This window comes from Xyrauchen texanus, chromosome 5, assembly GCF_025860055.1.
Source record: "Xyrauchen texanus isolate HMW12.3.18 chromosome 5, RBS_HiC_50CHRs, whole genome shotgun sequence".
Taxonomy (NCBI): domain Eukaryota; kingdom Metazoa; phylum Chordata; class Actinopteri; order Cypriniformes; family Catostomidae; genus Xyrauchen; species Xyrauchen texanus.
In genome coordinates this window covers 33862877-33889718 of record NC_068280.1, presented here as the reverse complement: position 1 = coordinate 33889718, position 26842 = coordinate 33862877, and the positions used below count along the sequence as shown (strand labels likewise).

Genomic DNA, 26842 nt, shown 5'->3' with positions numbered 1-26842 from the left:
AGTATATTAGATATGAAAACATTAAGAGCCACCTATTGACTGTGCCTGTACATAAACCAACTGTGATCGGCTGCCTGGCAGTTACTAACCTCCAACAACGCCGACTCCCACACTGCTACGTCGTGTATTCATGGGATTGACATGGAACCACTCATTGGCCTTAGCGTTATATGCTTCTACAGTAGCTAAACCTGCAAACCATCATCATGATCATTGTTATACTCACAGATGTAGAAATACAAATGTTCATTACCAGCCCCACACAGGATTTGGACGATCAGAACTTTGCAGAAAGTGCAGCAGATTTGCAACTGCTGTCATTCAAAATAGCACAATTGTACTTGGCTAATTTGGGTATGCTTTCAACTACCAATAAGAGTATAATAATCTCAGCTCCATTTAACACTTAGTACAATTTTTAAATACCGCAGATATATAAATGTGAAAAAGGTCTGCAGATTCTGTCTGGGCCTGTTCACAACCCACACTTATTTATTATTATCATTTCCCTAGTAATATCACTCATAACATCTGAATCAGCATTATTACCATAACAAACATAAGATTATTTCTCTTATATCGTCTATGGATGTCTCTTATTTTCTCAAAATAACAAACAAATAGTGCTGTGTCATTTCCTCTTTGTGTTACTGTATAAGTACATTGTGCATGTGTTACCCGTGCTGCCATCGAAGCCCCCTACAGCGTACAGCAATCCATTGAGCACAGCAGCCCCGAGGGTTGATCTCCGGTCCTGCATGCTGCTGACACCGCACCATTCATCTTTCACTGGGTCATATGCGTCCACTGTCCGCACACGCAATGAGCCGTTAAAACCCCCCACAGCATACACAACACCGGCCATGTACACGACACCTACACACACATAAGCATGCGCAAATGACACAGAGCACAAATGTGTGAAGTCATCCAACCATGAAGTTAACATTCAGAAAACTAGACAATCTCATAATGCCATGGAAATGCAGATACACACACTCAAAAGTCTTATACATGGAGGTTTAATACACACAGGTAAGGATGATTCTAAGAGTCCTGCACAGCCAGGGGGCCCAGCAGAACCCCAGAGTCTTTTCCTGCATGATTTTTTAAAAGGGCCACTTCACACTGGTAAGCTAGACTGCTCTTATTTGATAATAAAACACGATCTAGTGTGTGGGATCCATTAAGAAGTTTATCCAAAAAGCATTTTTTAAGCGATAAATGCGCTTCCCATTTGTACAGCGCAGCACAACTCGCATGCATCCTCGCGCTGGACGCATCATAAACCAGGCTGGTTCGAGCAGAGGACTAAACAGCGTGGCGCAGACCACAAAACCTAAACGAAACCAAGATTTGTCTACTTTGAAGCACTATGTAGCGTGTCAAAGACCTCGTAAGTCCAGATAGACATGACATTCTAAACAGCACTAACAAGGAAAATAAATATTACTGTAGTAACACCAGCTGTAGTAACTGGTATGATTTGACAAACATTTTACAGATTCATATTAAAACTATAAAAGGGGAAGAAGTCAACTTATCTTTATAATAGCAAAGGCAGTTTTTCCATAACAATGCTAGGTTGTTTGATAGAAACCATACTTTACACTTACAACTCAATAATTAGACATCCATGGTCAAATCTGTGGTAAAATGTAATTCAAGGGATTTAAAGCATGGAACTCCCTGAATTATGGGCTAAGCTATCAGTTGTTCACCTGTATAAAATATGTTCTTTTCTAATGGTCTTGAAGGGGAAAAAATATTTCCATTAGAACCACAGTTCTAACTAAACTCACTAAAAATACATGATCAAACTTTCTAATACATAGTTGAAGTCAGAAGTTTACATACACTTAGGTTGAAGTCAATAAATATTTTTTTAACCACTCCACACATTTAATATTAGCAAACTATAGATTTTGCAAGTCATTTAGGACATCTACTTTGTGCATGACACAAATAACTTTATCCAACAATTGTTTACAGACAGATTGCTTCAATTTTAATGGACTATACCACAATTCCAGTGGGTCAGAAGTTTACATACACTAATATATATATATTAGTATATATATATATATAACTGTGCCTTTAAGCAGCTTGGAAAATCTCAGAAAATGCTGTCAAGTCTTTAGGCAATTAGCCAATTAGCTTCTGATTGGCTAATTGGAGGTGTACCTGTGGATGTATTTTAAGGCCTACCTTCAAACTCAGTGTTTCTTTGCTTGACATCATGGGAAAATCAAGCCAAGACCTCATAAAAAAAATTGTGGACCTCCACAAGTCTGGTTTATCCTTGGGAAATGCCTGAAGGTAACATGTTTATCTGTGCAAACAATAGTACTTGAGTATAATCACCATGGGACCACTCAGCTGTCATACCACTCAGGAAGGAGACACATTCTGTCTCCTAGAGACAGACGTAGATTGGTTGTGAAAAGTGCAAATCAATCCCAGAACAACAGCAAGGAACCTTGTGAAGATGCTGGAGGAAATAGGTAGACAAGTACCTATATCCACAGTAAAAATGAGTCCTACATATACATATAAGGACAACAAAGTCAAGATATTGGCGTGGCCATCACAAAGCCCTGATTTCAATCCGATAGAAAATTTATGGGCAGTAACCTGACTCAGTTACACCAGTTTTGTATGGAGTAATGGGCCAAATATCCAGCAACTTATTGAGAGAAGCTTGTGGAAGTCTAGCCAAAACGTTTGACCAAAGTTAAACAATTTAAAGGCAATGCTACCAAATACAAAAAAAAAAGTATGTAAACTTCTTACCCACTGGGAATGTTATGAAAGAATAAAAATTATTATTCTGTCATTTAACATTTTTTAAATAAAGCAGTGATCCTAACTGACCTAAGACAGGGAAAGTTTTCTATGATTAAATGTCAGGAATTGTGAAAAACTGAGTATAAATTTATTTGGCTAAAGTGTATGTAAACTTCTGACTTCAAATGTATATGTAGTCTTCCACATGCTGCCAAAACAGTGCTGATCCAACGAGGCTGGACTCTGCAAGATCCCTGAAGGTGTCCGGCACCAAGACATTAGCAGCAGATCCTTGTAAGTCCTGTACGTTTTGAACCATCAACCCATTCCCAAACAATGTGTACAGTGTGGCATGGCGCATTATCCTGCTGTAAGAATGGTGCTGCCATGAAGGGGTGTACTTGGTCTGAATGATGTATAGGCAGGTGGCATGTTCGTCAATTGACGTCCATATGAATGGCCAGACTCAGGATTTCCCAGCAGAACATTGCCCAGAGCATCATCATTGTGTGGTGTAGTGGTGGTGGTGTAGTGGTCTAAACCACATAACTGGTAAACTGGTAATCAGAAGGTCGCTGGTTCGATCCCCACAGCCACCACCATTGTGTCCTTGAGCAAGGCACTTAACTCCAGGTTGCTCCAGGGGTATTGTCCCTGTAATGAGGGCTTTGGATAAAAGTGTCTGCCAAATGCATAAATGTAAATGTAAATCATTGGCACTCTGACAGGTCTGCGACTACGTAGCCCCATACACAGCAGGGTACGATGCACTGTGTGTTGACACATTCCCACTGTAACCATCATTAACATTTTCTGTGACTTGTGCCAGAGTAGACCTTCTGTCACTTCAGACCAGAAGGGATAGGCCTTGCTGCCTTTGAGCGTTGATGGTGTGCCCAACACCCTGTCGCCGGTTTGTGGTTTGTCCCTCCTTAGACCACTGCTGGTATGTACTCACCACTGTTGATTGGGAGCACCCCACAAGTCTTGCCGTTCCAAAGATGCTATGACCAGTAGTCTGGCCATAACAACTTGGCCCTTGTCAAAGTCGCTCAGGTCTTTAGTCCTGCCCATTTCTCCTGCATTCAACACGTTGACTACGAGAACTGATTGTTCGCTTACCATCTAATCAACCCAGACCTTAACATGTGGCATTGTTAGGAGATGATCAACGTTATTCGATTCACCTGTGAGTGGCCATAATGTTTTGGCTCATCGGTGTATATTAATTTATTTTATAGTTATTTACCACCACCACAGATTTAATTAATGGATGAGGTCAAATCATTTCAACCTAAAACAATTAAATATAAATATTTTAGAGCAAAAATAAAAAAATGTCCAGTTACTATAGAAATTTCCATGATTTTCCAAGGCCTGGAAATCTTAAAATTCGCTGGTATTTCCAGCTTTCCTGTGACAGTGAAAACCTGTAAATGTAAAAGCCCTGGATTGTGACCAAGCTCTTTTTATTGTCTGCAAAGAATGCGTTATTCACATCTTCAGTGATATGTGTCTGTCTGCTCACCTGCTCGACATCGTCTGGAGGGTAACTCTGCCACTTGGAACCATCTCTCCTTCTCAAAATCAAAGCACTCCACACTGCGGATGGCTTTAGGGGCCTGCCCTCCCACCACCACTATCACCTTTAACACACATGTGAGAAAAAGAATCAGAATCACTATCCTTTAGAGACATTTTTATCAGCATGGTCAACAATAATTATTCATTAATACATCAAGAGAGCATTTCTACAGGCAGATTTCAGAACTGATTTCATAAGGAATCAAAGTTAATTTTGTGCACTGGTCTCTGCCATAAGGCCATACAATTTGATTTCCTTTTGGTCTAGGTATAAGCTCAAGTTCTATCACTTTTAATATTATTTAGCTATATTTAAAAAAAAAAAATTTAAACCAGATACAAAATTTCTTGTTTCAATAATATATTTTGTATTTTCTTGTTTTCATGTCAATGACAAAATGTTTGCATTTTAAAAATTATCATAAACACGTCAGAGACATGGCCTTGCAGTTGCAGAGTATGTGAGTGGAGCGGAGTGGGAGCGGAGCAGCATGATGTTGCCTGGAGCGAGGAGCGGGTTTTTAAAAAATTATTGTTTTTTCTCGCTCCAAGAGCGCTCCACTAATGCTCTATCACGGGCAAAACACCTGTTAACAGAGCTTAATGCAATAATTCCCCAGTGTTAAAACACTACTGGCATGAAGGAAAGATGGAATTTCTGATATAACCAGAAAGAATGTGATTAAAAAAAATACTAATTTAAAATCTAGCAGCACTTGGTAATGTTCGACCTCCAGCACGAAGGTTACTTTCGCTTTCTGTTTTCACGCTCCTATTATTGAGTTAAGCTTGTGGTAAAGCTTGACTTAACTACATGCTTGTGTCTCATCTCTTTATTTTTAGATCAACTGGCATATATTGAAAATGAATGATGGTATGGTGAAGGACAACATGAGTGGGGAGGTGATTGTCACGATCAAAGGTTTGTTGTAAAATCCTAAAAGGCGTATCAAAAAAACACGATGATAATCCATTTATATGTGGAGAGAAAATCTAAAAATGTCAGTAATACATATATCCCCTGTTAAATATTTTGAATAATCATATCAACATTCTAATCTAATGCATCACAATCTTAACTGTAGGCTATTATGTCCCACATTAAATAGAATTGAACTTTTAACGACGTAAAACACCAACTGAACTAATCAACATGTTAATATTGCGTAGTTTGACTTTAATCGATTGCCATCTAAATGTATTTCAGTGACGTAGGCTAATTTATGAATTATACATTTGCAGATGAAAAAGCTCAGCAAATGCGAATAGAGGAAATAGAACATTCTGAGAATGTATTTTTTTTTTCGTTCACAGAATTAAAATAAGTGCAATAATAGGCAATAATACATATGCCTTTTTTTTGGAATTTAATGTTTTGTTTTGTTCTGGTAATTTATAAAAAAAAAAAAAATAGTTTGGTCATTTATATTTTTAATTAAATTTTTGTAATTTATTTTTTGCATCTAGCAATTTATTTAATTGATCAAACCCAGAGAATGCTGCCGATATGTTTCAAAAGTAAGCTATAAAAATTATTTTATTTAGTCTTGGGCTAATGTTAGTTTTCTAATAAAGCACATTGTAGCTTTTTTTCTAGTATTGTGTATTTAGTTTACACTTAAAACAAATGCATGGAAGGTTGTGATATTAAAAAGTATACTGAAATTACTTTACAGTGGAGAATTTTGCCATGGAGCGAACATGGAGTGGGGTTTCTCTAATCCAGGAGTGCGGAGAGAGCGAGGAGTGGGAAATGGACAAGCCGGAGTGGAGCTGGAGCGGAATGATTAAAGAATGCTTTGCGCGCGGAGAGGAAATTGTTGCTGCTCCACTCCACTCACATACTCTGAGCAGTTGGCATACACGCATCATTATGTTAAGTCATGGTGCTTATAAAGGTGACACCAGATCGAATTGGGCTTGTGTCATTTTCAGATCATGTTTCCCACCTCTTCTTCCAATCACTTCCTGTCCTCACTCTACTGCTTGTATTAATCAAAATGGCAAAAAATAAATACATTGAAAATTCACAACTGTCCACACAAACCTTTGGGTAACTGATGGGTGTTCTCACTCTGGTGCGAATGGTCTTCATCATGGAACGTTGTTCAGCAGGCAGCAGGTGGTACTTCATGGCTTCAATCAAGTAGTCTTTACAGGCACTGCTGTTCTTCACTAGAGTTTCCTCCTCCACCCTCTACATACAGTACACACACATAATTATATTACATTCATGGTTAGAGAACATCATAACACACATGCTCTAATCCTCATGCATATGTACACACACCTGAACGAGGTACTCTCTGGACAGTAGGGGCAAGCGAACGTGTTCCATCAGATGAGCCATGTGTTCCTGACGTACGTCTTTATCATGTGTGACCCAAGCGATGACTGCCTCAAACACCTAAGAACACACAAATAGGTCCCATTTACACTTGGTATTAACATCCGTTTTGAGTGACGTGATCACATGGTGATCAAGACTTCTGATCTTACTTGGACAGCGAAATGATGCACCTCCATTTTCCCGCATCTGTTTTGAAAGCATCGTCACGTGGGAACGTCTACGTCGTTACCAAAGCAACCCATGCAGATAGGTTGGTTATGTCTGAACAGGCAAACCTGATTTGATCACTTGCAATTAATAGTGTTGGCAGTCTGCCTGAAAACATCTGATTTGAAAAAAATCCTATTTGCCTGCAGTCATAACATAGCCTTTGTGTTAGTGGCTTTCCAAATAGTGGTGGAGATTTTGACTCTTCATTGATTTTGATTTTGTTTAGTGACCATTTTTGGAGAATACATTTTTTATGCCAGTAGGTGGTGACAAATAAGCATTTTTGAGTTAAGAGTGAGTCACTGAGACACTGAAACAACTAAATCGGACTCAACTGATTCGTTCAACACACATTCAAGTCATTCACGACCGAAACAATGGAAGTGAACAAGAACAATTAGTTCAAAAACACATTCATAACGAATGAAAAGCCACTATTTCAAAACCAGAGTATGAGAACAGTACAGAAAGTAATCCTTTATGCTCAGGCATCTTTCAGAACTATTTTCGCTAACAGAAGAAATGCTCGAACTAACTGGCTAATTTTTGCCTAAAACTTAAGTTATTCAATATTATTTACTTGTTTGTAGAACTTTTGTAAAAAAAGCATTATCACATTTGCAATGATGCCATTTTATTATCTGTGAGCGAATCACAGCCATGCTGATATTTAGAAAATAACACACTTGATATTATGATATTGCTTAAATAACTGTCTGATTGAAAAATATGGAAAATCACATTATGTACGTTTACATGGGCAGTTATAAACGAGATACCACAGGTTTTGTGTAGTCCAACTACAGTCCTCATTTCCCTGTCCAAGTATGCTTGACACCATGCATAATCAAATAGCTGAGGGAAGGACGTCAGCGGAGGAAGTGACATAGACTGTTTCTGCTATCATGATTGTTTCATGGCTATCATGATTGTTTTCCCTTCGAAGTGCCCTTCAGAGGCTGATTTATCCCGTTTGGAATGCAGGGACATTTCTGTTTTTGTTGTACTTCTTTTCTGCTTTGTATTGCGTTCGACTTCCGGGTACGTTTTCAGAGCATGCACATAATGAGGACCATTGTGGTTTGATTAACCTGTATACATGCTGGATTGAGCCAAGCTACAATCAAACCGGACAGGTACGATTTCAGTCGGACTAAAGCGTTTACATGACAATTTAAAAAGACAAATTATTGCTTTAGTTCGACTTAAATCAAACTTTTAAAGTGGATGTAAACACACTCATTCATATACAATGGAGTTCAAATGTCCAGTTAATTCAGCTGCTCAACTACAACAATAATGAATGTTCCACTCTAAATGTCACATTTGTTGTAAGATTAAAATTAAAGTATATTTGGGAACAACAATGCTCTGATATTTTTGCACTTTTTCTTTCTGCTTCATGAACATGCAGAAACAAAACAATGTGAAATCAGACCTTCCCTCAAACTCTGATGGGATATGCTTTTGTGATGCATGTCAATACCAGGTGTAAAAGGCTTTCTGTCTCAGCTGATCAGTTGTGATTGGATCACTCCAGTTAGATGTTAATACCAGGTGTAAACAAGGCCATACACACTCACAGTCAAACTAACAATCACAAATATATGATATCTTAAGACACTGGTGTTACTATGGCAAAAAATTTAAAAGCATGGTGCCCACGCCTTGAATTCATGTTACCATGACAACAAACAAGCTCTCTCCAGCAGCTACAGCTATTCCCATAGTGTTATTGTACCAGCCATGAAGTTACCATGGCAACAGAGCTGCCAAAGTCTGCATAATAAAATAACCTGTTTGCTGCTATAGTTACAGATCACTAACAGCATTACAAAGGACAGTCACAAATCTCTCATCACATGAAGACATGGTTACCTTTTCCTCTGACGGAACAGTGAGTTTATCACTTGCTATGAGGCTGCACACTTGATCCATGCCCAGACTAAGAAACTCCTCACTTTGCACGACCTCAGAGAAGTGTTGCTCTGTGAGTGTCAATGAGTGGGAGAGAGACAGAATGAGAAATGGAGACTGTCAAACAAAGTTCCTGTCACAAATCTATACAACAACAATCAACTATTGTGCAAATATCTTTTCCCATTTTTGTCTTTTAAAGTCAACGTGATATCAAAATTGACCCAATTGTCTTTTTAACTGCACATTCCTGGTCTTATTGTAAACGATTTATCAGTGCATGTTTTTCCAAAGACTCGGTTTTCATCAAAACCAAAATTTGACTAAATGTGTAGTTACTGCATTTCACCTTTGTAGGGATAGAAGAGCCAAATAAGTCTGGTTCCATTTTGGAATGTTTTCACAATCCAATCAATGCCTGATGGATAAAATCAAGTCCTGCCCTAAATATTTTCTCTTTGAATATCCTGTTTCACATGGTAATATGTCACATCATGGAAGTAAAATGGCTCGTGAACGGCAATTTACATTGACTTTAAACACGAACACACACCTGCAAATATGTTGGCAAGATTGAGCAGCTCTGTACAGGCGTGCACGTCGGCGAAGGTGCGGATTCCAAGGCAGTTGGTTGGGTGAAGTTGAGTTATGAGAAACTCACAGCAGGCCTTTTTAACTTCTTGCAGCTGCAGCAGGCCAGCGGCAGGCAAGAGTACCTAATCAAACACACATACCCAAAAGATCTCACACACTGCCTCAAGAGTGCTCTTTTTTTACTGCAAAGTTTGCATTTGAAAAATACAGCCTCATTTTCACACTCTCCTTCTAGTGAACTACACACAGACACAGACACATAAAAGCTATTGACACCCACCCACACAGAACACACACACACACTTCTTGGATCAATTATAACAAGCATTACATAAAAACAAACAACATAAAATGAAGGCAGACTCAATCATATGTACAGGGTTCCCATATCTGTATCTGTTGCGCAAAACATTTCCATAACTTTTCCATGACACTTCCAGTCATATATGATTATTACATAAGGATTAAAAAAATAAATGACTAATTAACACAACTAGAAAAATGCATAATCGTTATCCTCGTGCGACCCAGCTTACACATAAGTGGACATTATATATTTTTTCATAATTTAAATTAATTTAAACTGGGGGCCTGTGTAGCTCAGCGAGTAAAGACGCTGACTACCACCCCTGGAGTCGTGAGTTCAAATCCAGAGTGTGCTGAGTGACTGCAGCCAGGTCTGCTAAGCAACCAAATTGGCCCAGTTGCTAGGGAGGGTAGAGTCACATGGGGTAACCTCCGTGGAGAATAGCGTGAAGCCTCCACATGTGCTATGTCTCCATGGTAATGCGCTCAACAAACCACGTGATAAGATGCGTGGCTTGACGGTCTCAGATGCGGAGGCAACTGAGATTCGTCCTCCACCACCCGGTTTGAAGCGAGTCACAACACCACCACGAGGAAGTGCGCATTGGGAATTCCAAACCGACGTTTTTTTTAAACCGACAGATCTCAGTTCAGAAGACTCTGGGCATGTCATGTGACAAAATAAAATGCCGTCGACCACAGTGGAGTTCGTATTGGGAGAAACACCAACAAAACTATATCTGGTAAGAAACCTAATTAAGTTTTAACACTGAAACCTGTTTGAGTCAAAGATTAGTCTCTAGTTTCATCTGATATGCCATTTTTAAAATCTGAGCAATTTATCATGAAACGCCACACTGCTAAACACAATGTACACTAATGAGTATTTTAGCACATTATTTCCTTAGAAGTCCTATATTCACTGTGCATTATCACATTGAGAATCAATGGGCTCATCCAAAAGGTGATTTTAATGTTGCTTTCAGAGGCATTACATGGAGTTATAATGAAAACAAGGCGCAGTTTGAACTATTCTCAGTTCGAACTGCGAGACTCAGAGACCAGTGCAGACAGACAGCACACTGCTAGTTAAGTCATTCACTAAATATGGTGCAAGGGAGCATCCTATATCTCTCAATGCAGTGTATTTACTCCTAAAATCTGACCAAAAGTTCAGTTTCAGGCTGCAGATTATGTTTGGACCACTCAACATGTTTGGCACACATGGGTTGATGGTAATCTGTACATAGATTCAGAATTTATAATGTATAATTTTAACATGGTTGGTCATGGTTGGATGATGCTGGCCATTACTTTGAATGAGAATTAATGATGCTAATGTCTGATTTAATGTCTGTAACATCTCAAAAACCTGAATAAGCAACACTCCTTGAAACATAATAAACATTTTGATAAAAAAAAAAAATCTGACTTTCTATTGCTTGGTATTATTTAAAAATTCACAACATAGTTCCACTGTCCACAAATGTTGCTGTCAATTTTTAGGAAAAATATTTGCAATAGAAATTATTATTATTTTTTTTTTCCCTGCATTTTTATTAGGTGCTACTAGTTAGAAATCAAAAAGGGAAATTGAAAATGCACATAGCAGTCACGCCCGGGTCCCAGGATTTAATAGATATTTCCATTACTTTCATAGGCCTAAAAATCAGTTTTAAAACTCCCTCATACTTCCAGGTTTTCCATAACTTTGGAAACTAAAAAGTAGCTGTGTTTTTAGGTCATAAATTGACACTGTCTCCTACAAACACATTTAACATGATGCTCTAGCCATCCACGCACACAGATACCTGCACATTCTCTTCTGTGACTTGGATCTCAGCAGTGTAAACATAGTCGATCAACATTCCCAGAATCCAGCCGTCAATCTCTTTGATTCGAACCTTCTGCTGGCGGCTTTCTGTCATCTCTCCTACAAACACAAACCGAATATATCACCTGCAAACAAGCACAGTACTCTCTAGATTGTCCGTGTGTGTTTGTTGATTCTCACCTGTAAACATAGCGTGGAAGTAAGGACTCCCAGCAGCTAAGACGACTCGATGAGCAGATATCTCCACGTCCTCCGCTATGATGGTGACATCACACAATGCACTCTGACTGCAGTGAGAGAAAAGACATATTACAACGTGCATACAATAGAAGAAACTATTTAAATTACAGTGAAGGGAAAATAACAAATTCGTTTTAACATGAACCCACACACACCCCCAAAGCACGTTCTAAGGTTCTAAGATCATTTACTTTCAATTAAAAAATTCTGTCTTCAATTAACCACCCTCATGTCTCTCGAAACTCCTATGACTTTCACCCTTTGGAACACAAAAAGATGGTCTTTTCCATAAAATAAAAATATTATATATTAGTACAGGATTTGAACCCAGGTCCCCTCGTATGCAAAAATAAATAAAATTATATCACTTTATTAACGGCTTTAAAAAAAGATATGTGCATGACGCTCCTGACACACACAATTCACAACATAATTAAAGGAATAGTTCACCCAAAAATAATTTACTCAACTTCATACCATCCCAGATGTGTATGACTTTCTTTCTTCAACAGAACACAAACAAAGACTTTTAGAAGAATATCCCATCTCTGTTGCAAGATCATCGCAAGATCATGTAGATTTAAACTCTACAACATCAGGAAGATAAGACCCTTCTTATCTGAACATGCCACACAACTGCTTGTTCAGTCACTTGTCATAACTAGACTGGACTACTGTAACTCTCTCATTGCAGGCCTCCCTGCATGTGCAATTAGACCTCTGCAAATGATCCAGAATGCAGCAGCACGTCTGGTCTTTAATGAACCAAAGAGAGCACGTTACACCACTCCTTGTCTCTCTCCACTGGCTGCCTGTTGATGCACGTATCAAAATCAAGGCTCTGATGCTGGCATACAAAACAGTCACTGGGTCTGCTCCAGCATTCCTAAAATCCTTTCTGCAGAGCTACACACCCACTAGAAGCCTGCGTTCGGATAAGGAACGTTGACTTGTTGTACCAACACAAAGAGGCACCAAAACACTTTCTCAGACTTTCAGCTTCATCACACCACGCTGGTGGAATGACCTTCCCAACTCCATTTGTGAATCAGACTATATATCTGTCTTCAAAAAAACACTTAAATCTTATCTTTTCCAAGAGTACTTAACTAGTCACTAACAAAAAATAATAATTTTGCTTTGTATACAATTCTGATGCTAGTGAAACTTTGTCTTCTTAAGATGATTCACTCACGTTTTCCTCTTTTGTCACTTTGGATAAAAGCGTCTGCCAAATGAATAAATGTAAATGTTGGTTCATGCAAATGAATGATGACTAAAACTTTGACGCGATCCAATCGGTTTTGGGTGAGAACAGACCAAAATAACGCCTTTTTCAAAACAAATCTTGACAACAGCAGTCTCCTTGGAGATCATGATTTCAAGCTTTCTAGCACCATCTAGTGCCCTGCGCATGCATCTAGCACTAGGTGGGGTAATCGAGCTTGAAGTCATGATTGTGCCTAGAGACTGCAATGGCAAGCTGTACAGTGAGAAAGGAGTTGTATTTTGGCCTGTTCTCACCACAAAATTGATTAGATCGCTTAACACATGGATTAATCCAGATTAATGGAGTAATATAGATTACTTTTATTATTGCCTTTATGTGCTGTTTTAAGCTTCAAAGTTTTGGTCACCATTCGCTTGGATTGTATGGACCAACAGAGCTGAGATATTCTTCCAAAAATCTTTTTTTTTTTGTGTGTGTTCTGCAGAAGCAAGAAATTCATACACATCTGGGATGGAATGAGGGTGAGTAAATAATGAGAAAATACCCATTTTGGGGTGAACTATCCCTTTAATAGTGTGTACTTTTTTTTTACACTAATAGAGAGGCATTCAGGGTTCATAAATGCATTAAAATTAAAATCAAGGACTTTCAAGTACAAGTGATGTGAACAATATTTACAAGTGTTTTCCATTTAAAATAGTCTAAAAATACATTTACTTGAGAAGCAACATACAAGATATTTTTAAAACTTGCTTTAAGAGACAAATATAAGTGTATTTTGTATATAAGTGTATTTTTTCCACTTGGTTATACTTCTACGAGTGCAGTAAAGACAAAATATACTTATGTTCGAGATCTATTCTTTAAAAGCAAGTATAAACATCTTAATTGATGCTTCTCAGGTGAATGCATCTTTTTTTTAAGGATTTTTTGATATTTTTCAATAGTTGTATTCAACATTGTCATAAAAAAAAATTACTTCAGCAGTATAGCTGCTAAAGAAAATGTACGATGTTTTAAAGGAGTTTTAGATATTTATATTGGAAAACAAGCCAAAACAAAAACAAATTAACAACATATTTTGTTGCAGTGTATAATAGGGTGACGACTAGCCTCTCACCATTTTGTTCACTTCAATCCATCTTTAACTCACAAAAAAAAAACTGCATTACCATGAAGTGCTTCTTCCAAAACCAGGAAAATGCTGCCTTCGTAGCTGAATACGGTGGAAGAATGAAAATAAGGTGCTTTTCAAACTGTTTGGAGACCAGTTTCCTTAGAGTTCCATTTATTCAAAACAGCTGTCAGTTAAGCCAGTGTTTCCACAGCACACTTTTTAAGACTAAATAATTATACAGCACACCACTACCCCACATAGGCTAACCATCGTCAATATTTTTCCTTTTCAAGAACTTGTCCATGTTTTCTGTCTGTCTTAATAGCTTGTTTACTGTGTGAGGTCACAGGTGGCAAGAGCGATAAATGGGTAATGAAAAAAGAAAAATGTGCTTCTTTTCTAATTTTTTGATTTGTTCTCGCAATGCCTCAACAAATTACAGGGATGCAAACTCATGAGGGTCAAAAAAGGTAAGACAATAACTGGTCCACGAAAACATTATCTGGGGATATTTTTTTTTAAAGAATAAGCTAAAAGCACCAATTCCAGCTATTTTAGTGATTCATGTTTATTCAAGTTTACAACTGTGCTGAATAGCTGCAAAATAAAGAGTATTTTGGTGAGGCTTGCTTCTGTTTCCAAATTTTTTCAATTTTATTAACTGATTCAGTGACCCTTTCTGGAAATGTCACTAGGTGGTGACAAATGAGCATCTTATGTGCTATGAGTGAGTCAGTGAATCATTTTGAGTCATTCATGACCGAAATTTACCAAGAGACTATATAGTGATTAAGCATTAAAGGAACAAAGCAGATCTATAGTCTTCATTCAGTCTGAGCATTATTTTTCATCCAAATATAGCGAGTTTCAATAACGTCCTTAATTTCTCCTTTATAAAAACTTGCATGGCAACAAATCTACTTACTTCAGTATAAGAATTATAAACACAAAGCAGATCTACGGTATAATTTACTGATCATGGATTTTATCAGAAAAGACCACAATAATAGATAAATAATAATAATTGTGAGTTTCAATAATGTTCTTTCGTCATTGTAAAGCACATTTCTCATAAGTTGACTAGAGACATCAACACTTCGTTAAATGCCAGCATCAAGCGCCGCATTGCCCTCCACATGAAAAGAGTTGCAGAAAGCATCACAGAGGGGGTGATTTTAGAAGTTTGCCACATAAAAATGCGGGAGGTGTGCACAATAAACATAAAAACATGCATTTGGAAGAGAGAGAAAAAGCTTGCAATTGCTTTGATAGCAGAAAGTAATAAAAGGACTTGTTAATGTTTAGGTCTAAGGATTTTCTTGGTGAATTTAAATTACTGTGATATTCGTAAATGATAAGATATTACTTAATTAAAAAATGTCTCTTCCAAATTTTGACCGTTTTTAAATATTTCTTATTTGCTTAGTACTCTCAAAGACATTGTTGTTGAAGCAAAAACGTGTGTGTGAAAAACACTTTGGTGTAAAGTCACTTCATAGACTTCAATGTAAAAGAATCATGTGAAAGACCCTTAACGTGTATAAATATCACTATTTGCATATTAATCATTGTTCTTCACAATCACAAAAGTGACCGATCATGGTTTCAAAACAGCAAATTTCTCCGAAAGGTGAGGAGTTTGGAGTATTTTGTGGAATTTTAAAATTTTCCACAGCACACCTGACAATCTTTCATGGCACACTAGTGTGCCACGGCACAGTTAAGCCATTAACTGATTAGGCAGCAAGTCAGTTGACTACATTTTCAGATGCAGCCCAGATGTGGTAGATGAGTCGGAAGTTGAGGAGTGGGGAAGAGACATGGAGAAAAAACAAGTTTGTTTGTATGGACAGGGGACAAAAAGTCATTTGTATTTTTTCAAATAGATTCAACTCCAATCGCTGCCCGGGTCCACCAAGACAGTTGTTGCTTGATAGATGAAAAACTGCTCTTGTTCCCCTTGCGGCAATGCTGAGAATGCAGTATGTTTGGGCCTTTAAGTCACGAGCCATCATGTTATAATCTAGCTCCAGCAAACATGTCCCCGCGCCAGAGTGTGCCACAGCTGGATGAAGATACAATCTCTCCCCCTTAGATCGGGACACTTCGTACAACTCATAGAAAAGGTGCAGACCGCACAGAAAAATGGCAGTTTTGGAATTTGTAGTTATTTACATGATCTGCTTCCTTATTATTTGAACTTTAATAAAGCTCTACACATTCAATTTAACTGCTCTAAAGGTGTAACGCAGGGGTGTTTCCTTTAACTCGACATGCAAGTTCTGCTTCAGCGGAGCGGCAGCTCTGGCTCCACTTATTCCACAACAAGGCTTCTGTATTTATTTGGTATTTTTGTATAATTCCCTCATACTTTGCGATAATTCTGGTTATTATTGGGATTTTTGGTTGTACAATAAACTGCATCTCAAATTTGATTCATTTTGAACTCTTGTAGCCAAGTATGTGCCCATCATAGTAAGGAACGTCACAAAAAAGTTTTAACATTCTATAAATCCTATATATTATTTTTTTTTAACTATCAGCTGATAAATCGGTTATCTGCCTTTTCTATCTATCACCTTAGTTATTGGTATGGGCAAAATCCACTATCAGTCGACCTCTAGTTCAAATATGACCACTGTGTATGGGGGATATGGCATATTTAATCAAAGATATGTGAAACAATTAATATTTTTCTTGAGCATGCAAAACATATAGGAATTTAAAGTTTTAATTTTAAGCACTTTTAAACACAACATGCCACTTTTCAGATATTCCAGTTCATCCGTTTTTAAAAGATAAATTCAAGCACTTTTAAAAATTTCAAGGACCTTGTGGAAACCCTGGGCATTGCATGGCCTATAATTGCGCATCTCTCTCTCTCTCTCTCTCTCTCTCTCTCTACACACACACACACACACACACACACACACACACACACACACACACACACACACGTATTCCTCTAATTACAAGGACATTCCATTGGTGTAATGATTTTAAATGGTCTAAGACATTAACATTTGAGCATCTTCATTAAAACATTGTTTAGTATTTTTATAAGCTGTTTGAATTACATGGACAGTTGGAGATTCCTCATAATGTAGATAATTGATTCCCTACATTAGAAGGCCATTTTCATCTCCATAAATATAGGTCAAACCCACACACACACACACACACACACACACAGGTATACCTGCGGAGCTCATTCATGATTCTGAAGGCTTTCCTCATATGACGTGGATTGATGGTAACTACACTCGGTTTCTCACTCACATCATCCTTCAGCTCCACAGCTTTATGATGGCAAAGCTTAGTGCATCTGAAACACACAAAAATACACTCTCACACACCACATTTCACACTCGCATACCTCCATCACCTACCACAAAACAACTCATAGTGTGTGTCTTATCTTTAGTGTCCATATGGCAACTCTCAAAAGTGACACGTCAACAGACAATTCCTGAAAATGTTGAATAAATGGTGTTGCAGTTATGTGAACAAAGGCAGGGAATCACATGTCATGTGATCTTATGACAGCACAGATTTACTCTATATTGACATTGTCACAGGATTGTGAACACATGCAGGTCACACACACAGACATTCATCATCATCATCACCACCACCACCCACACACACACACACACACTGCACTCACAGTGGATGTATCTCCATAACGCTCCTTCTTTTCACATCAGTCTGTGTATCTCCATCTCTGATCGTGTTCTGGCGTTTAAATACCCGCTGTGTCCCGTCCGCCGAACCGGACTAGACTGAGTACCAGTGTGCGAGTTCAGCTCCGCTGATGAAGATCGGGATCGGAAACGGTGTCTGTGTGACTGGTGTGTCCAGACAGTGAGCGACAGACAGGGCCAATGTCTGGACGAAGACAGGACACATACAGAGACTGAGACTCCTCTTATTTTCCAACAGCTCATATACAAAAACAACAGTGAAGGGAAGACTGACACTCTCCTTCGGCGAAACACAGCAAACCCGCGCGGATCCACAGCGCCCACTACTGGTGGAAGAGTTTATAACAAACATTTGTATGAGAGAACGAATAGAGCCGTACAGCTTTAAGTCCAAAAACACCCTTATGGCTCCTACACACTACACGACTTTCAAAGACGTCGGATCGTGGTAACGTTCATATTACAAAATTGTCTGTCTTGTCATGGAAGTCGTAGAGTTTTCAAATTACACGACGAATCCGCGACAGGGGTGAACACATTACAAGATATTTCACTATTGACGAATCCCTGACGACCCTGCCCTGCCTGGACTCCAAATTACGTTTCACAACAGAGTACACGCGAGAAGTGATACGAGATACGAAAACAAATGCATGATCATGTGTTATGCATTTCAGAATATAATGTGTATGTTATTAATCGCCGCAAGGCATCATATATTTTATTTGGTTACAATTATAAAAAGTACCTCCTACTGAAAAATCTACCTATTTGCTTACCTGACTGTCCAAAAGAATTGGCCATTTGTCTCCAACTTTTCTCTTTCTCCACCCGATTGTGGTACAGTTCAGAGGTAACTTCAAATAGGCACTGGTGCTCCTGCCAATGTTCCACTAATTTTTCCTAAATTTTTTTCGGTCCAATAAGTTTGTTGATACCGCAGCCATGCTAGTTGATGTTCTGTTGCAGGTACATCAAGACTCCTCCCACTGAAACTTCCCGTGCCCTGTTTCTTGCTCTGTCATTGGCTGTAGGTCAACGCTGGTGTTGTATTCAGTCAAAATTTCACATTGCACGATTTGGAGTCGCAGACAGGTCCAGATATTTACAATTCTCTCAAATCGCGTCTTTGATAGTTCATATATTGCGATTGTTGCTCACGATTTCAGGCTTTTGTCGACGATCTCCACAAAACTGTCGGCGAGCGAAAATCGGGCTTAAAATCGTGTAGTGTAAACTCGGCATTAAATACTTTTGACTATATATATATTTGTAAAAATGGTAAATGGTCTGCACTTATATAGCGCCTTTTTAACCTTTTCGGTATTCAAAGCGCTTTACACTGTTGACTCGTTCAACCATTCACACACACAGTCATACACCAATGGCGGCAGAGCTGCTATGTAAGGTGCTAGCCTGCCATTGGGAGCAACTTGGGGTTCAGTGTCTTGCCCAAGGACACTTCGGCATGTGGAGTCGTGTGGGCCGGGATTTGAACCACCAACCCTGCGATTAGTGGACGACCCATTCTACCAGCTGAGCCACAGCCGCCCCTGTATAAAGTATTTAATGAAATTTGGAAAATCTCACCAGTAGCTAAATAGGCTAAGCATGTTCCCCATTAAAATATCTTGCCAATGATTAGTTTATAATGCCTTTTTTACTGTACTGCAATATTTCTGGACATCTGACACTGGATTATTATACAAAGCAAGTTCACAAAGTAAAATTTGCAAATTTTAAAGTAGGCAACCTAAGGTAAAAGCTGACATGGAGTTTTCTTTACTTTGTGGTTTACAGCAGCAGTGATCAGTGCAGGAGACGTTTGTCTTTGTTGTCATAAAGAGATCATATTTTACATCATTATTCTTTTGATAATCGTGCGAACTGTGGTGTAAGCGTGACAAAATAAATTGTACAATCACATTCCTGAGAATAAGAGCTTTTATTTGATATATGACTTGTCTATTTAGGTAGTTTGTGAAAAACTTTTATATTCATACGCATATTTCTGCATTATCACCTCTAGGATAGTGGTTCCCAAACTTTTTACAGTGGCGTACACCTTCAAACATTCAACATCCTTTCGCGTACCCCCTCTCTAACGTATAGATACATTTCACACAAGGTCATTTGGAAATATGTCTGTTTTACACAATTATTATTGTAAAACAACTAATCATATACGTATACTCAATAAATGGCTTACCGATTGAGATGGGAATGCTAGATATGATATAACTGCATAACTTGAAAACTCCCCCCTCATCGCGTCGCGGTACGCAAGAATAGTGTTCGGTTATTTGTGCATTGAGGGCAATTATCTGTGCAATTACCCGGTCAGCTCAAGGTGCTTTTTTATGTCACATTTGACACTGTTAGCAAGGCTGAGCTCATTTGCAGAAAAAACACCTGTAATTAGAACTTATACCATCAGAATCAAAACTCTATATGCATCTAACCTTAAATACAAATTACGTTTTTAACTGTGAAAAATAAATAAACTGAAATCGTGGACGACTGAAGTATTTTACTAAGCTAGGTCACTTAGCACTGGGGCACTGGGCTTGGCTGACAAAAAAAGATACTTGTGTGACGCACAACGTGTGAGTAAATGCATTTTTAACTGCAAAATATTGTGTTATTTCATTGCATATTTTTCGGGCCTTTATGACACAACCATTTTGGTGTTTCTACACTAGAGGGCACACAAAATAATTTTTGCAAGTGAGAAATACATGAACTGGGTTTGAATGTTATTTTAGACTGTGATGAAATTGAAAGAATGGTAAATCTCAAAATGTAATTCGCTTACCCCCATTGTCACCTCATGTACCCCCATATGCCTGACTTCTGTATCCGGTGACTTTAGCGTAAACTTTTTATTTTGTGATATAACGCCACATTTGGACCCGCCGGCAGGTCCACATAGTTCAAGGGGATAACTACTTAGCATGCTAAAGACTGCTATTGCTAACTAAATGTTAGCTAACTAGCATAACGGTATAACATAAATTATTAACATGTTGCAAAAATATTGTGTAAAACTGAATTAGGAGATGATTGTGATGTACCATCCCCAGATGTTGCATCCTCACACACAATTGTTTTCCTTTTGTAGGTCTTGCTGCTTTTTGACCCGAATCTGTAAATAAAAAGCCCTTTATGAGCATAAGCAGCAGATGGCTGGCTGACAAGACAGTGTTCACGCAATTAACCTCAAGAACATTCATAAAAAATAAGCACTGCAAAGGCAAGCATTACACCATAGCAAGCACAACACATAGTATGAATATGACATACAAGACCCCACACTTCTTCACAAGTAACCAAAACATTTACAGAAACCGAAAAGATTTACAGGTGCTAAAGAGACATACCAAGCTGACAGTCAGCAGGTTTTGAATAAAAAAATATTCAAAATGGTGGAGAGCCGATATTGCTGATATCAAACAGAGAGAGAGAAAGAACAGACCAGTCATGATATATTTTGCATATACTCAATTTTTGAAAATGTCCCCAAGTTTAACTGGTGACATCCTTTAAATCTCCAGGCACACCAGGTATGGCACACCAACTGCTGCACCACATTTCCACAAGGTTTACATGTGCTAAATAAACATACCAAGATGAGAGTCAGCAGGTTTTGAATAAAAAAAAAAAAAACACACACACAATTTTCTGAAGACTTGGATTAAGTCAATTGTTTCAATTGAATAAGCATTTTGACCACTATATGGTGCTGTCTCTAAATGCATTCAAAATATATGCTGTATCTCATACCTGGGGGGATGATATATATATGTAATTAATAAGTAATTATGTGTACCCTTATTGTAGATACTTTGTGTTCTTGGCAAAACAACACCAACGCATTCAATTTTGGTGACTCTGAGAGAAGCATTTATTATTATTATTATCTTCTTGTGTATGTATAGCATTTATGTAACTATTGGCTAAAGTATTTTTATATATTTTTATTTCTATTTAGAGTAGTGTCAGAAATGTACTTTTCTATTAAGGGGCAACATTTGGCCCCTGGAGTTGTTTTTAAGCACATTCTTATTTATTTATACCATTTATAACGATACAAAATATAACAATATGATGTCATGTGTTATTTCAAATACTTTAAATTAATAAATTCCTTAAATTACATGTTCAACCTGAATAATAAGATTTAAATCAACATAAAATAATTTCATGTCTAGAATAGAAAAATAAAATATATCCAGTGTTACAAATAAGAAACAACCACGTGCCAATTTATTTATTTTTTGCCCCCACATTTTTAATTTCGGGGTCCTTTTTGTCACCTTCATTGGCATTTTTGCCCTAAACCCTTTTAGTTTCTGACCCTGGTGATGCAGTACTCGAGACGTGTTTTCAACAGTTTAAGTTGTTTTATACAGCATCTAAAAACATAGCAAAACACGGCAAAAAGTCATTCATCTAGCACGTTTATATTAAAAACAAGGAAAGAGGAAGCTTTATGAGGAGGCATGAGCGAGGATGCGAAGAATCTGCCGTTGTTGGTTCAAAAGAAATGATGCGTCCAAGCCTTCGTTATTAATTACAAAATTTCACTTCAGAAATAGTATCACAGCTTGTGCTGTTTCGAACAAGTTATTGGATAAACAAGGTGGATGGGTGTGTGTGTGTGTGTGTGTGAGAGAGAGAGAGAGAGAGGGAGAGAGATGGAGCGTGTGCAATCACTTGTTGCCACAACCAAGCAGAGATGCTGTCAGCTTTCTGAAGGTCAGCTTTCTCAGTGGTAAAATAGCCGTCCAAGCGGGGGTATTCCTCGCTATTTCACGGTAGCCGGTGCGGAAGTCATTCCCTATAGAAACCACAATGTCCTCTGCCATTTTAAACAGTATGTATCCAATATGGAAACTTCAGTAAGAGGTAAGCACCTTGAGTTGTGTAATGAATCAGTCTGTTGTGTCTCTCAGCTGTGATGTGCCTTAATGCTGAAGTTGTTTGTTTAAAGTCGCTTAAAGCTATTAATTTTACAAATATATTTCACTTGGATTCCACCATCCTCATTTCCTAAACTATTTTGGATTTAAACTGCGAATTTCGCCAAAAAGGAAATTGTTTACAGGTATGACATATACTTCCCTGTTGATGATTCAAATGGACTTCATACACCACAGGATTGTTTTGAACCTACACCTTTTACAGATCAATATGCTATCCACTGCACCACACATATCATAGGTATCACAGCCAAGAATAACCATTATCAACTTCATCTTCATGCTACTTCTAAACAAAGATGAAAATCTCAATTTGATTTGAAGCCCAGCAACCATTCAGTAAGCACAATGCAAAGATCTGCATAACAGCAGAAATGTTAAATGCATGATTTGTCAAAATGGGCTTTTGAACCCACAACCTCAAATCGCTGCACAGATGTTCTCACACAGTGCCATGCAGTTCACATATCTATTGGATGGCAGAAACATGGCACAGTTGGAGTCAGCACACAAGTGTGGATTATCTCTTGAACTATATAGGTGGCGCTGTCTCAAAACTGCTCAGGTATCCTCAAAATGTATTTGATGCATTTCCATTTTCTTTTAAATCTGACAATCCTTTTAAAAGTTATATACATTTTTAGTAAAATTAAATATGGTGGAGAGACGTGGTTAATATGGGAAAATTTGATATAGCATCCACATGACCTCAGGAATTCACAGACAACAACCTCATGATTTTAGGACATTCAGTTCAAAAGTTACAGTCAAAAACTGCCATTGTTCACAATTCATGACCCATAGGTGACACTGTTGCAAAACACTGCATGTGCACTAAGACTATGAAGCAAACCAAGTTTCATTTTTATAGTACAAAGTTTAAAGTTGCGATGCCATAACTTTTAAACAAAGGTGAAAATGTAAATTCTGTACCATAATTTCTGTGCAGCTTGGTCAAGACTTGTCCAGGTTTGAAGGACATGAAACTTTTAAACTGTAAACATCATAATCCAAGATGTAATTGGCAGAGTTTTAATGTTATGTATCCATTTGAATCATCAAGAGGAGAGTAACCAAAACAAAACCCCTAAAAAAACATAATGATGTCTCTAGGACAAATGTTTTAAACATATGCACAAAAGAAAAGTTATATTTTTAACTTGCGGTGTAGCTATAAATTTCTTTGAGGTCCCAAATTTGCTATGGGGACTATTCATGTCCACCCCTATTGGTGTGCCAAATATCATAATTTGTCTATGAACGGTTCTATGGGCTGCCATAGATTCCATTTGGGGAGGAATAATAACACTAATGGATACAATAGGTGCCACAGCACCTTTGGTGCTTGGCCCCTAAATATATTATTTTCTATTATTATAAACTCTATTATAAAAAGAAAAAAAAAAGAATGTCCCCTCACTTTCAACTCCTTTTATTTTCAGCAAACTTAACATGTGCAAATATTTGTATAAACAAAAAGAATCAACAACTAAGACATAAACTGAAAATGTTTCACAGACATGTGACTAACAGGAATGGAATAATGTGTCCCTGAACAAAGGGGGGGGGGTCAAAAGTAACAGTCAGTATCTGGCGTGGCCACCAGCTTCATTAAGTACTGCAGTGCATCTCCTCATGGACTGCACCAGATTTGACAGTTCTTGCTGTGAGATGTTACCCTACTCTTCCACCCAGGCATTTGCAAGTTCCTGGACATTTTTGAGGGGAATGGCCCTAGCCCTCACCCTCCAATCCAACAGGTCCCAGATGCGCTCAATTGGCTTGAGATTTGGGCTCTTCGCTGGCCATGGCAGTACACTGGCCTTCCTGTCTTGTAGGAAATCACACACAGAACGAGCAGTATGGCTGTGGCATTGTCATGCTGGAGGATCATATCAGGATGAGCACCACATGAGGGAGGATGTCTTCCCTGTAACGCACAGCACTGAGATTGCATGCAATGACAACAAGCTCAGTCCGATAATGCTGTGACCCTCCACCTCCAAATTGATCCCGCTCCAGAGTACAGGCCTCAGCGTAATGCTCATTCTTTCGATGATAAACGTGAGTCCGACAATCACCCCTGGTGAGACAAAACAACAACTCCTCAGTGAAGAGCACTTTTTGCCAGTGCTGTCTGGTCAGGCGAAGGTGCGTTTGTCCAGCCTCTCTCAGCCTATTGCGGACAGTCTGAGCACTGATGGAGGGATTGTGAGTTCCTGGTAACTCGGGCAGTTGTTGTTGCCATTCGGATGTACTGATCCTGTGCAGGTGTTTTTACACATGGTCTGCCACTGCGAGGACGATCAGCTGTCCTTCCTGTAGTGCTGTCGTAGGCATGTCACATGCAATTTATTGCCCTGGCCACATTTGCAGTCCTGATGCCTCCATGCAGCATGCCTAAGGCATGTTCATGCAGATGAGCAGGTACTCTGGTCATCTATCTTTTGGTGTTTTTCAGAGTCAGTAGAAAGGTCTCTTTAGTGTCCTAAGTTTTTTTTTAAACTGTGACCATAAGTAAGCAAGCTGTTAGTGTCTTAATTACAGTTCCACAGGTGCATGTTCATTAATTGTTTATGGTTCATTGAACAAGCATGGAAAACATTGTTTAAACCCTTTACAAGAAAGATCTGTAAAATTATTTGGATTTTTACAAAAATATCTTTAAAAGTACAGTGTCCTGATAAAGGGATGTTTATTTTTTGCAGAGTTTATATTGAGCATATACTAATTATGCTCACATGGTTATGATGATACACTGCGTATACTTCAATTCAAACTTTGAGCCCTTTTTCCCCCATTTCTCTTGAAGATATGCTGTGTAAACCTGCCCACATTAAAGATAGTAGAGCTGAACACAAAGTTGGAGCCAAACTAGTCAAATATCATATTATGTATAGACAAGACGAGATTTCTTTAATAGGAACAACACTCATTGCTACATTGTATATTTTTCCTCAGTCATTTGCAGCTGAATTGTGTCCAACAAACAGTACAGGTCTCTGAAATCATTAACAAAATATAACCAATATTTACAATAATTGTTTTAAAAATATAAAAGTAGTTACAGACTTTGCCAGTTGCCTTTTTAAAAGACATAAGTACATGTGGTATAGATTTGACTGGGTAGAAACACAAGGAGCTATAAGTGATACATACACATTGGACAAATGACAAAAGACATTCAAAAAAGTAAAATATACTGATGTAACTATTTACTGACCATATTATGACCACCTATCATCTATGTAACAACTATAATACATCTACAAAAATCTCTTGCTTTGAAAATTTGTGCAACAATTCATGATTTGTGCCATATATCATTTGAATAGCCAAAATATGGAATTGACAGATACAATTTAAATTAAAATACAAAACATAAAATCTTTTCAAACAAAAGCTTGTGGCAACATTTGGAAAGTTGTCAGGAACATGATCAGATGAGAAAAGACATAAAATCATTAGTAACATTAAACACTGATACAAGCACAGGGAGATGTCTGAGACTATTGAGGTCTGTAAGAGGCAGCTTCTCAGTCTTTAGTTTCTGTCTTCAAGTGTCTGAAAAAGGGCTACATCAACCCTCCCTCTCTCATGCACACACACACACACATTCAGTTTCACACTTAAACATGCATACTAAAGTTACATGGTAGACTTAAAAAAAGAAATAAAATAACACTGACATTGCATCATGGGCAATATAAAATGAGACATTGAGCTTCATTTTATTATGCTTTGATTGATTTTGTTTCCTTCTTTCTTTTGTTTTGAAGAACACTGTTAAAAGTCCCAACATTTTCACGGCTCCTTTCTTCTTTCACAGTGATCTTCATAAAGACCTGAAATGGTTGGCTGTGATACATTTTTTGGCCAAGCCTCCACATCATCTGTTGTATCAACTGTTTGTTGTAAAACACTGAGGCAGAGATATAGGAAGTGTCACTGTTTAAACTGCAGATATCTGCTCGTTTTCTGTAGAG

General features: G+C 38.1%; 2 protein-coding genes across 4 annotated transcripts in view; both read right to left on the bottom strand.

Moving 5' to 3' along the window:
• The window catches only part of LOC127643993 (kelch-like protein 2), a 37133-nt gene extending 18313 nt beyond the window's left edge, over positions 1-18820 (bottom strand). Inside the window, exons 1-12 of one of the 2 annotated variants that reach the window (XM_052126974.1) lie at positions 18654-18820; positions 17838-18058; positions 17370-17495; positions 11763-11869; positions 11560-11681; positions 9402-9564; positions 8810-8919; positions 6662-6778; positions 6419-6568; positions 4316-4433; positions 679-876; positions 90-191 (exon numbers count right to left, since the gene is read on the bottom strand). In XM_052126974.1, the coding sequence (XP_051982934.1) occupies positions 90-191; positions 679-876; positions 4316-4433; positions 6419-6568; positions 6662-6778; positions 8810-8919; positions 9402-9564; positions 11560-11681; positions 11763-11869; positions 17370-17495; positions 17838-17854 (1330 nt within the window). In that variant the 5' untranslated portion in view covers positions 17855-18058; positions 18654-18820. The remainder of the gene's footprint in view (positions 1-89; positions 192-678; positions 877-4315; positions 4434-6418; positions 6569-6661; positions 6779-8809; positions 8920-9401; positions 9565-11559; positions 11682-11762; positions 11870-17369; positions 17496-17837; positions 18059-18653) is intronic. The other variant, XM_052126975.1, reaches the window with a different exon arrangement.
• Positions 18821-24293: 5473 nt separating this feature from the next.
• Positions 24294-26842, bottom strand: part of LOC127643795 (rap guanine nucleotide exchange factor 2-like) — an 80515-nt gene continuing 77966 nt past the window's right edge. For both annotated transcript variants that reach the window (XM_052126686.1, XM_052126687.1), the window contains one exon: positions 24294-26834. In XM_052126686.1, coding sequence (XP_051982646.1) covers positions 26809-26834 — 26 coding nt within the window. In that variant the 3' untranslated portion in view covers positions 24294-26808. The remainder of the gene's footprint in view (positions 26835-26842) is intronic.